At 41.6% G+C, this 12,338-nt stretch overlaps 2 protein-coding genes across 4 annotated transcripts in view; one reads left to right on the top strand and one right to left on the bottom strand.

The window, feature by feature from the left end:
• Nucleotides 1–4,243, top strand: part of rnf224 (ring finger protein 224) — a 12,600-nt gene extending 8,357 nt beyond the window's left edge. For all 3 annotated transcript variants that reach the window (XM_028462032.1, XM_028462034.1, XM_028462033.1), the window contains exons 2-4: nt 573–700; nt 3,151–3,387; nt 3,464–4,243. In XM_028462032.1, the coding sequence (XP_028317833.1) occupies nt 3,187–3,387; nt 3,464–3,757 (495 nt within the window). In that variant the 5' untranslated portion in view covers nt 573–700; nt 3,151–3,186 and the 3' untranslated portion in view covers nt 3,758–4,243. The remainder of the gene's footprint in view (nt 1–572; nt 701–3,150; nt 3,388–3,463) is intronic.
• Nucleotides 3,803–12,338, bottom strand: pisd (phosphatidylserine decarboxylase). Its single transcript, XM_028462031.1, has 8 exons — nt 12,094–12,338; nt 10,247–10,293; nt 10,033–10,172; nt 9,534–9,668; nt 9,358–9,456; nt 5,297–5,570; nt 5,020–5,180; nt 3,803–4,207 (listed from the first exon to the last, which is right to left on the bottom strand). The coding sequence occupies exons 1-8, from the start codon at nt 12,276–12,278 to the stop codon at nt 3,935–3,937; spliced, it is 1,314 nt and encodes a 437-aa protein (XP_028317832.1). The 5' UTR covers nt 12,279–12,338; the 3' UTR covers nt 3,803–3,934.

Raw genomic sequence — 12,338 nt, 5'->3', positions numbered from 1 at the left:
TAGCTTTTAGAGAATTGGAATGCTCCTTATTATGGCCGCCACTTACACACTTCCAGGGGTTAAGGAAAATTGGATAGGAAAGGAGATAGGAGGGAGTATTTGGATGCACCCTAGAGTCCACCTAAAGTGGCCCCCAAGACCAGGGGTAGATATGTCAAGTTCTATGTAAAAGCCCATTAAAGAGATCAATGTGTGAATAAAGAACAGACAACAAACAACAGCTGCTCCTCTCCACCAATCAGAGACCTTAACAGAGTCCCCATTAGAAACATTAACCAGTGTGTTTGTGTGTGTGTGTGTTTGTGTGTGTGTGTGAACATTACTTTGTTGCTAGGTGATCTCAACATACAGCAACCTGAGGACAGCACTTTCTATTGGCTGACACTTCCAGCTCTTTTATCACTGTGTGTGTGTGTGTGTGTGTGTGTGTGTGTGTGTGTGTGTGTGTGTGTGTGTGTGTGTGTGTGTGTGTGTGTGTGTGTGTGTGTGTGTGTGTGTGTGTGTGTGTGTGTGTGTGTGTGTGTGTGTTGAATCTTTAATGGGGTTTTGTGTCTCTTGTTTCTGAGGACCAGCTGAGCAGAGGAAGAAGAGACGAGAGAAAACATCAGAACTGAAACAAAACAAAACAAAAAAAGAGAAGAAGAAAAACAGGGAAAATGAATCAACGATAAAACAGGAACTGGTAGAAAGTGTAAAACAGGTGAGTCTGTGTGTGTGTGTGTGTGCTGATCATCAGACATTAGTTGTGCAACAAATAATCGTTTTTTTTTTTTACTTTGAAAGGACTTATCTGGAAGAACCAGTTATTTTATCTTCTAGATTTAAACTTTAATTTGATAGGTGGGAAGTGATTTCAGGAGCCTGACGTGAGGTCATCATCATTTAGTCAAATTTATGTAACACCCACCTTTTCATGACACCTCTGAAAATTTAAATTAATACATAGAAGCTACGTGCTACGCTAACCAAATCCTGTAGGAAATTTACTGTCTACAATATATATACATACACAGTGGGCGTGTGACAATATCTCGATACGACGATATATCGCAATATTTTTTTCGCACGTTCAATTATCGATATGCTCACAGTATCGTTTTGAAAAAAATACATATATATATATTATATATTTGGGATTTAAGATCTTGGGTCCTTTCTGTGTGGAGTTTGCATGTTCTCCCCGTGCTGCGCGGGCTTCCTCCCACAATCCAAAAACATGACTGTAAGGTTGATTGGAGTCTCTAAATTGCCCATAGGAGTGAATGAGAGAGTGAATGGTTGCCTGTGTCTGTGTTGCCCTGTGATGGACTGGCGCCCTGTCCAGGGTGTACCCCCGCCAAGCGCCCTATGAGAGCCGGAAATTGGCACCGGCAGACCCCCGCGTTAAACGGGAATAAGCGGGTATGAAAATGGATGGATGGATGGATGGATGGATTTAAGATTTATTTTATTCTTTTCAAAACCTTTTCTGCTTTTTCACTAACATGTGCAGGTAGGTTTTCACAGAAATTTTGTCACTGTTCATTGACGGAAACAATATATTGTTTCGTAGAATATTGACCTATAATGATGTCGCTGGTAAGAAAGACCCTAGTTTTTGTTTACAGAAAGCACTATTGGAGATACTTATTTGTTTACACCTCAATACTCTGAAACTGAAATTGCATACTTGGAAAAAAAAAAAACATATATATATAATTTTTTTAATTTATTTTTTACAGCAAAGGGCGCTATCTATTTAGAATTTGAAATTCAGTACGCACCACCTTGTTTTAAATCAGAAGTGTGGAAGCATTTTGACTTCCCCAAGACAAAATGAAAGAGGCGAGAAAGAAAGAACATGTGAAATCCAAGGTAAGAGTGGCTCAGAGAGGAAAGGGAGAGACGAGAGAGAATGAAAGCCGTAGTTTGTTTATTTATATTATTTCTTTGATATGGGATTTGTTTTAAAGTCCAATTGTTAAGGCACAAAATACATTTTCAGTTTCACTTTTAAACTGTAGAGCCAGAATTTAAAGGAATAGCTTCTTCTTCATTTGCAGGGTTCGTCAACCTTGGGGTTGTGACACTATGTGGGTCACCTAAAACGTCAAGTAATAATAAAATAAATTTTTAAAAATTAAAATAAATAATAAAATAATAATCATTTTTTTTCAAATTTTAGCACCACACTCAAGCAACTGTATTCTACACTTTCACCCAATCAAATATATGTGTAGTTAAAATAAAGTGCAGTATGAAAATATCTGAGCTGGGGCTTATTGTTACTTTGTACACAAAGCACATTGAATTGCCTTGTGTATGAAATCTCTGTAAAAGCAAGGAATCTCGGTCTGTCTGTCTGTCTGTGTCTTCCTCAAATATCTGTGGATCAGGCTCAGACTGACCTGAGACTTTCAACATGGCTGCTGCTTGGTTCAAGGATGTGCCACATCGGATTTGTTTGGAGCCCCACCTCCTGAGTCGATGGACGTCATCAGTCCAAGCTTGATGATGTCATCAGCCATAGCTACAGTGATGTCATCAGTTAGAACATTGGTCCTACCTAGCCAATCACTGCACACCGTAGCAGCCACGTGCACGCCAGAGCCAATCACTAGCGAGCCCACCCCCCACCCCTTTTGGAATATTAGAAGATTGGTTTTACTTCTACAGTGATGATGTCATCAGTCCTACCTCAATAGTGACTTGCTTGCGGAACGTGCGCATTGCTGCTGCTTGGTTCAAGGGTGTGTGACGTCGGATTTGTTTGGACTGCAATGATACCGTTAATGAATTATTTCATAAAATTGTCCACCAGGGGCGGAGCCTAGATAGTTGGCCCATACATGTGAATACAGACTTTTTACAGGCACTGCACTAGTGCCTTTGTGCACCGATATTGGCTACCCAATTGTATTTGTAACAAAGTATAACAAAAAAAAAAAAAAAAAAAAAAGAAAAACTAATTTTAGAGAAATAAGTCTCTGAGGGTCACTAGAAATTGTGATGTAAGAATGGAGTCAACAAGAAAAAGTTTGGGAACCACTGAGTTAAATGGCTAAAGAGGTGTGTGAAATACACTTTTTCTGACTAAACTTGTATTTAGTTTATATGTTGGTATTGTTAAATCAAACTATTACCTATTGCTCCTCCGCATTTGATTTGCAGATATTTGGTTGAAGTCAGACGTCCAATCAGAGCAGGATGTCAGATGATGGACAACCCCTCCCACCCCCCCCCTGCATTGCCATGGATACGGTGAAGTCACTGAGGAGGCAGGACTTGGTTTGCATCGTCTGCTTCGGCAGCTACGACCTGTTGTCACGGTTACCACGGCGACTGCACTGTGGCCACGCCTTCTGTCAGGAGTGTCTGCGGAGACTGGACACAGTCATCAACGAGCAGGTGGGATAAGCGTATGTCCAAGATTGATGGAAAAAAATGCATGAGCCTTTCAAAATAAGAGCGGCCTCATCCTCAGGTGTGGATCACCTGTCCTCAGTGTCGACAGAACACCCCCCGGCCCAGAGGGGGCGCCGCGGCTCTGGATCTGGACCTCCCTGCCTTCCTGGGTGTCAAGCAGAGCTCCGCCCACAGGGGAGTGCCCACTGCTTGCTCCGCCCCCGACAGAAAGCACTGGGTGGGGAAGGAGATCCCAGAGGATGGCTGGTCTCACGGAGGATTGGCTGAGCCACGTTTCCATCGCTATGGCAACTGTTGTCCGCTACCTTCCGGTTGGTTGTGCTGCTGGTCCTGCTGCTGTGGGAGGGGCTAGTGATGGGATGATCTTAATGTGTGTGTGCATGTACTTACAACTGTATGACACAAAAAAACTTTTATTCATTACAAAACTCAATGACATCATCACCACATCTACGAGGTAGACGTAATTGGCCAATCACAGGTTTCTGGTGAACTTTCGCCCTTCCCTTAGTCAGTCTGAATGAGCCAATCAGAAACTGCCGAGGCTCTGGCCCACTCTGATTTGCTGTCCTGGCTGCAGGTCAAAGGTGAAGTGTTTCGGAGCCTCGAACAGCAGGACAATTGTCGACCCTAAATTAAATTCCCCAAGCTCCGCTCCTTTCTGCAAGGCCACGCCCCCTCTGAGCTCCACCCCCCTGTCCATAGCCATACCCTCTCCGTCACAGACCTGGTCCCCTACATCGATGAAACTATGATCAACGAAAGATCCTTTGCTGTAGCGTGGACAGTTTGTGTGGAGCTCCTAAAAAAAACAAACAAATAAACAAATGAAACACAATCCGTGTACTGTTCGTTCTCTGGTTATTCCATTTTAAAAATCCAATCCAAATAACAAAAACTGTGGTTCTTTTGGATTTCCGACTTAAAACCTAAACAGAAATACAGAAACATCAAAAACCAGACAAGCAGCGTTTTTCTGTTTGAAAATGTAATCTTGTTCTGTTTGTGTGATATTTGGATATTTACGGGAAACGAGTGCTTCATGTTTTAATCTCACCACACAGAGTGGACCCACAGATGGGTGTGGACTTATACTCCAGGACAAAAAAAGGAGTAACGCATAAGTCACAATACTGATGAACTGGTGAATTGAAACGTTATTAATACATAACTCAAGAATTTAAAATGAATGTTACAAAAAACATGCACATGATATGTGATTAAAGGAACCAGAAGTGGTGTATTAAATCTACTGGTGCTCCTCGTTTCTTGTGATCAACTTCCGTGTATTGACGGCTACCGTTAGTGGCTAGCGGTATTATAACATATGATATATATACATATAATAAAAATATCTGTGTAATTGTTTTTGCAAAAGTGTCAAAATCATAGAAGTTCTAACATCCATTGTTCCTCACGCCAACCTTAGATCCGATAATCATCTGTGTATTTCGACAAACACTGCGGCTTCTTGGCGGACTTGTAGTAGAGAAGACGAGCGCTACTTTTAGGTTTTAAATGTATTAGTTATTTTGATTTTGTTTTAGAATGGAATAACCAAAGAACAAACAGTACACATATTAAACACAAACACAAACACACAAACACACATACCTGGTCAAAGTAGACTTTGATGGATCCGACATTTGTTGCTCCCACGGCGGTTAACGAGAAAAAGCCGTGCTCCCATCGGCCGCTGAGCACCACACGCTCATTCAGGACAAACAGCTCTTTAACCCAACGAGCCACAGTTGGGCTCACCGACATTAATGAGCCTAACGGGCACACGGATGACAAGCCATTAAACTCCAGCTTCACTCAGAGGTCTTCAGTTCTTTGTTAGTGTTAAATGTTCTGGGGGCGGGGCCTGGACCTGTGCAGGTAGACTCACCTGGGAAGTGCCGTCGGTGCTCCACTTTCCAGTCTGCAGGTGAGTGGAAGCGATGGTAGTCGCCCGGGGCCAAATAAACCACCAGGTGGAAAAGGCGATTCTCGGGAGAGCTCAGCAGGCGGTCCTTAAACGCACCACCACCTTCCCTGAACGCACCGCGCTCCTTCTGAGGGCCGAGGAAACTCTCCAGACTGTAAGTGACTCCCTTCACCTGCTCCACCTCAGAGTCCTTCACCAGCCCAAAGTGGAGCACCCTGCCATCGGCTGGAGACAGCTGTAAACAACAAGTAAACAACCGGTAAACGAAAAACAACAAGTAAATAATTAAAAACAAATAAACAACAGGTAAACAATAAACAAGTAAACAACAGATAAACAGTGAACAATAAAGAGCAGTTAACAGCAAATAAACAAAAAAAGGGGTATTTCATCAAACCCAGCTCAGGGTTAAGTCAAGGTTTAACCTGAGAGTCAGGCTCCGTTAAGCCGGGTTCTAAGTGGAACGGCCGTTTCATCAACAAGAAAACACCTTAGTTACCATAGTAACACAGTCCGTGGGTCAAACCTGCTCCCAACCAGGTTTAAGCAGCAGGCTTGACTTAAGCTGCAGACACTATTTTTTAAATGCCGCTTTAACACAGTATTTTAAAGGGAAATTAAACAGAATATAATGGTAAATGTTTAAAGATGATTTTAAATACATACAAATGACGATAGAATCTAGGGGTGTCCCGATCCGATATTGATATCAGTCCTATATCAGTCAGAAAACGGATTTTATCGGACTGCATCTAAAATCTCTGATATAAGTGCTCCGATACGTTTTTGTCCCCGTCCTCAGTTGTTCCCACCATGTACTGACAGTAAAAAATTACTGAAGTGAACTTGAATTGCTGACTACTGTTCTACTTTTTAATGAGATTATCACAGCCTCCATGTATTTGAACCATCAGTAATAATATGTCTATATAAGGATAAGTGTGTATCCATCGCCTCTGTTTACCGCACGGTACAAATATGTTCATTCATTGAGGATCCAAATTCTGAATACACAGAGAGGGAGGGGCTACTCAGGAACAGTTACAGGGCAGAGCACTAAGGCCCCCCGAGGGCAAAAATACACTATTGCTTTTCGGGATGTCCGTGCAGTGCACACCTCCTGTGCACTACTCACCTGCACGGGAGCGTCTGCAGTGTTGGACGTGACATCCAGTGGCGCACACAGCACCAGTCTCATAAATTACATATTATTTAACTGTGAGTTATTACAGCATCTCTTTTATTAAACAGGTGTTAAAAAGTTATCAAACTCACATGATCAGGGTGTGATCACATGCTTCACTTGTTTTCTATGGAAAATTGACTAAATAACACCAATTCTAACCCTTTACTTTTAAAATGTTTAAACCACAGAAACTTCTTGAACGTGTCCGTCCTTTATTCTCACTGCTCAGTAACAGACGACAGTCTACGGTTGGGCATCGTTTGGCAAAACAAGAAGTACAGGATGGGTAAGTAGCAGTAAAGCACGACAATAAGGGTATATTAGGATAAGGGTATTTGATCAGGCACTATTATATTATATCCATATCCAATTATAACTGCTTTTTATTTGTAAGCCTATTGGCTTCTACCTCTCCCATGCACACGCTATTATTATTTTTTTTTGTTGTATATTCATACATCCAAATTGATTTTTTAATGTTCTTTCTTTTTTCCTTTAATGGCTACTCAAAGCGCTAAATAAATGTAAACAAATTCATGAATTATAAAAAAAAAAATTAGTCGATGGCTGATCTTGAAAAAAGTCCATATATCAGCCGACTTCTAAGTATAATTAGGATTAGGGATACATCGAAATGAAAATGTGTGGCCTAAGCCGAATAAAATCTTGATTGTTGTTGAGTTTACCTTTTTTTTTTTTAATAGTGCATAAATAGCCTAGAATACATTTTTAGACATGTTTTTTCTAAAAAAAAGGAAATATTTATTGAATATTCTAACATTTTTTAAATATTCCAGGAGCCTTTGCTGTTCAAAAAAGCACAACAAAGTTTTTCATTTAGGTCTTCAAATAAAACAAAACATGTGCATTAAAGGGGAGGTATGATGAAAAAATGACTTTATAATGGTTTTGCTACAGTGATATACATCCTTTAGCCTCATTCAGAGAAAAAGTTCTGTTTCCTCCTCCCTTGTTATTCCACATTTTGTAGAAAGTCAGCTCCAAACGGGACAGTTGGATTTAGTCCACGTTTGTAGGTGACGTCACCTAACACGCCTCCCTCTCCAACGGTTAAAACAAACACTGCTGTTTAATATAGAATATAGGGCTGGGCGATATGGCCTTTTATAAATACCGCGATATTTTTAGGCCATGTCACGATACACGATATATATCTCGATATTTTGCATTACCCTTGAATTAACACTTTGATGCACAAAATCACACCAGTATGATGATTCTATACGTCTACATTAAAACATTCTTGATCATACTGCATTAATATATGCCAATTTTAAACTTTCATGCAAAAAAGGGGATATCACAACTAAGTCAAAGTTGACATAACTGTATTTATTAAACAGTGAGTGGCTGAAACATAAAATTGTCAACAGAAAGTGCACGTTCTGTGCAAAATTGTCACAGAGACATTTCAAAACAAGACATTAGTGCAGGATGCAACTCACATGGCATTTCAAAACACAAAATTAAAGTGCACTTTTTGTACATAATGCCACTACAATATTTTAAAACAAATAGTGCCCTTTTGTGCATGTTGTCATTAAGATGACATTTCAAAAAAAAAAAAAAAAAAAAAAGTCCGCGAATTTAACGGTATGGTCATTTTCAACACCGCACAGACTACAAGCTGCGATATATCGAGTATATTCGATATATCGCCCAGCTCTAATAGAATATATATTATACTTGGATCCACGGACCCATTGTTTACACATATCAGATGTTAGCACTCCGTGCTAATGCTACACCAGTCTATGCAGTGAGACTAAGTGTAGTGTAATGAGGAAACAATGAGGAAGTTTACAGATTTGTAGCTCACAGCGCTAACAACAGACTCGTTTGTGGAACTGGACAGCTTCCAACTTTTACGCGGTGACGGAGAGCGTCTGGCTGTGTTTATGTGTGGAAAGGAGGAGCTGTTGCTGCTCATGCAGACTCAAAATCATTGCACGTTGTTGTGCACGTCACACGCTATACTGTACGGCCTTTCTTTTAACTTACTAAACCGAAAACTGAATGTGGCTTTTTTTCCAATATTTGGCCAGCGAATATATCCCTAATTAGGATGGTGTGCGTTCCCACTGAAGTATACTTCCAAGTTTCCCAAGTTGCATTTGGAACCTACAACGACAAAAACCTGAATCACACTGAGGCTAAATATCTCTGTTGATTCTCAACCTTTGAAAGTTCTGAAAACATTTGAAGTGAGAAAGTGACCAAGTAGAATATCAACATGTGCTCATTTGATCCATGAAACTCACAGAAACACATTTCATGCAGAAATTTTGAAGATTTTCGGAAACCCTCCATTATGCTACTGACAAAACTTCAGGTTCACTTCAAAACAAGAGCCCTATTTACAAAAGAGTTTAAAAAAACTAAAAAAAACTAAAGGGAGACAAGAAGAGATGATATTCTTTTGAAAAGGGGATGTTTCACTTCTAGCTTGAAACCAGTCCCAGGACCATTTTACTTTCCGCTCGCAATGCATCATGGAACAGTTGAGTATGACTCGTGTGCCCACTGTGCATACTTAAAAAATGTCCCAATCAATTAAACATATGGGTATTTCTCGCACACCATCTTTCCATACTATCTAATGTGAACGTACTACATACTCATTTAGACGTCAGACTTAGTATGAGTAGTACGTTAGTATGACATTTACAACACAGCCACAGTCTGTGAAGGTACTAATCCTTAACACTCAGTCGGGATTAGCTAAGCCTGGGTTAATATTTGTGAAACAGGCAAAAGTTATTCTGATCCACTTGTACAGCTTCTCAGGTAAACAATAAACAAACAAACGTGTTACCAAGCAGGAGGAGCAGAGCGGTCTGACTGATGGTTTCAGAGGACGACGGAAAAATTCACCCAAGTTTTTGTAATGATTCAAATCCTCCACGGCAGCTTCCTGTAAACATCAACAACAAAATAAACAATGGGTTTACATGACAAACAAACAAACAGGCCCGTGAGCAACAGTCCCACCTGCATGTTGACTCCAAAGGTTCTGATATAAAGGGAGTAAACAGGACGTCGCAAGAAGTTTGGAAGATCAACATTGTTCACACGGCCCCAAACACGAGACAGTAGCCGCGTGGGCAGAGAGCTGTACAGAGCCACCTATGGGAGACAAGGAGGAGTCAGGGGGAGGAGCCTGACACATCGCATCACTGGTGTACACACACACACATGTATATATATATATATATAAAATGTCTGTTTATATGAAAATATACACTCTTCAGAAGATTCTCAATGAAAAAAAAAATCAATCAACACTATTTATAACATTAAATATACATATGCATAAAAAAACAATACAAAGTGCTTCACAATAGAAAAGTGGATGTTCTTCATTAAGGCCAAAGGAATGTTTGAAGGAACCAAACAAGAACCATCTCACATCGAGCCCTTTGATCGACTCTTTTTCTAGCTTTTCTTACTCTAACTGTCGTTGACCCAGAATGTTTCTACTGGTATGTACCTGGTTGGGTGTGGCCAAAGGGGGTGGATCCCCTGGTTGTTGGCCCTGCCCCTTGTAATATTGGTAACCAATGAAACCACTACCCGTCACCACTAGGACGGGTAGAGGGCGGAGCTGAGGGCGGAAGAGGAAGCCACGACCTGCAGATACAGAGAGCGGTTTGTGTTTGTTGTTTATGTTGTTGTATATGTTTGTGTATGTGTGTAGAACTCACCTGTGTTCAGGTAACGCTGCTGCTGATTCCAGCTCTGACAGACAATCCTACAAACAAAACAAAGACATGTTTGTGAAGCAGCTGATGGACAAACAAACAAAGTAAATTAATTAAACGGTTAGCTGTCGTTAATCAACGGTTGGCCGTCGTGAATCAACGGTTGGCCGTCGTGAATCAACGGTTGGCCGTCGTTAATCAACGGTTGGCCGTCGTTAATCAACGGTTGGCCGTCGTTAATCAACGGTTGGCCGTCGTGAATCAACGGTTGGTTGTAGTGAATCAACGGTTGGCTGTCGTGAATCAACGGTTGGTTGTCGTGAATCAACGGTTGGCTGTCGTTAATCAACGGTTGGCTGTCGTGAATCAACGGTTGGCTGTCGTTAATCAACGGTTGGCTGTCGTTAATCAACGGTTGGCTGTCGTTAATCAACGGTTGGCTGTCGTTAATCAACGGTTGGCTGTCGTTAATCAACGGTTGGCTGTAGTTAATCAACGGTTGGCTGTAGTGAATCAACGGTTGGCTGTCGTTAATCAACGGTTGGCTGTCGTTAATCAACGGTTGGATGTCGTTAATCAACGGTTGGCTGTCGTTAATCAACGGTTGGTTGTAGTGAATCAACGGTTGGCTGTCGTGAATCAACGGTTGGCTGTCGTTAATCAACGGTTGGCTGTAGTTAATCAACGGTTGGCTGTAGTTAATCAACGGTTGGCTGTCGTTAATCAACGGTTGGCTGTCGTTAATCAACGGTTGGCTGTCGTTAATCAACGGTTGGTTGTAGTTAATCAACGGTTGGCTGTCGTTAATCAACGGTTGGCTGTAGTTAATCAACGGTTGGCTGTAGATAATCAACGGTTAGCCGTAGTTAATCAACGGTTAGCCGTAGTTAATCAACGGTTAGCCGTAGTTAATCAACGGTTGGCTGTCGTTAATCAACGGTTGGCTGTCGTTAATCAACGGTTGGCTGTCGTTAATCAACGGTTGGCTGTAGTTAATCAACGGTTGGCTGTAGATAATCAACGGTTGGCTGTAGATAATCAACGGTTAGCCGTAGTTAATCAACGGTTAGCCGTAGTTAATCAACGGTTAGCCGTAGTTAATCAACGGTTGGTTGTAGTTAATCAACGGTTGGCTGTCGTTAATCAACGGTTGGCTGTAGATAATCAACAGTTAGCTATAGTTAATCAATAGTTGCGTTAGTCTACAACCGTCCTCTCTTTAACAACGCACAGACTGCAAAATCCTCTAAAATCGTCACTGATATAAAATGATTGAAATGAATGATCCAAATGTGTAAATACAAACAGGGAGGAGATTAAATAGATCCTGAACCTAGCCTGATCTGGAGCAGGCTAACTCCACAGATGTAATCTCCATGGTAACTGATGTCACTACACATCCTACTGTAGTACAACCAGATCGCTCTCTCTCTCTCTCACACACACACGCACTCATCTTAGAAGGACTCTGTTACCATGGTAGAACACATCCAGGTGACGATGTAGTGTCAAATAATCTTACGCGTTTCCTATGGGCGCACTAATAGCGTAGTAAATATTCACATGTATACGTACACTATTTTGCTACCTTAAATGTTTCTACTATGATAAACCCTAAACCTAAAAATTAAAGGAAAGCTTCAATGCGACAGACGCGCATGCCCATTGTCGACCGTAGGAAAATGTCACGGTAGGGTTATTTTACACTACACCGGCAGGTTCAGGAAGTAGGCGGAGCCACATCGTCTGGCGTCTCCACCAACCAAACCGCGAGTCAGAAAAGAGGCTAAACCAGTGTGAAGTCAGGACGTCACGTTATACTCTGAATAAGCCGTGTGCGCTGTCTGTACCTTCCGCTGATCCTCCGCGTGCCTTTGGAAGTCATCCGGTATATAGCCGCCGCCATGTGTGCCAGGTGCCCGATCCTTTCAACGCATGCGCGAAACGCGTCTACATCCGGTCGGCCTCTTCTCATGTTGGCTGAAAATCGAAATCCTCTATCGCTTACGCTGTTTTGCGCTGTCAGTGTTGCCATGGCAACAGTTGACCGAAGCAGTTGAAAAGATCGGGCATTGACACGTGTTTGATAAGGGGA

The sequence above is a fragment of the Gouania willdenowi genome, chromosome 12 (genome assembly GCF_900634775.1).
Source record: "Gouania willdenowi chromosome 12, fGouWil2.1, whole genome shotgun sequence".
Lineage (NCBI taxonomy): Eukaryota > Metazoa > Chordata > Actinopteri > Blenniiformes > Gobiesocidae > Gouania > Gouania willdenowi.
The sequence above is the reverse complement of the archived record's forward strand: the minus strand, read 5'-3'. Positions and strand labels throughout refer to the sequence as shown.

Excerpts from the sequence above, each read along its gene's own strand:
- pisd (XM_028462031.1), bottom strand. The coding sequence starts at position 12,278 with ATGGCAACACTGACAGCGCAAAACAGCGTAAGCGATAGAGGATTTCGA. Across the intron at positions 9,457-9,533 it reads CCTTTGGAGTCAACATGCAG|GAAGCTGCCGTGGAGGATTT; the intron begins GTGGGACTGTTG and ends TGATGTTTACAG. Across the intron at positions 5,181-5,296 it reads GCACCGACGGCACTTCCCAG|GCTCATTAATGTCGGTGAGC; the intron begins GTGAGTCTACCT and ends TGTGCCCGTTAG.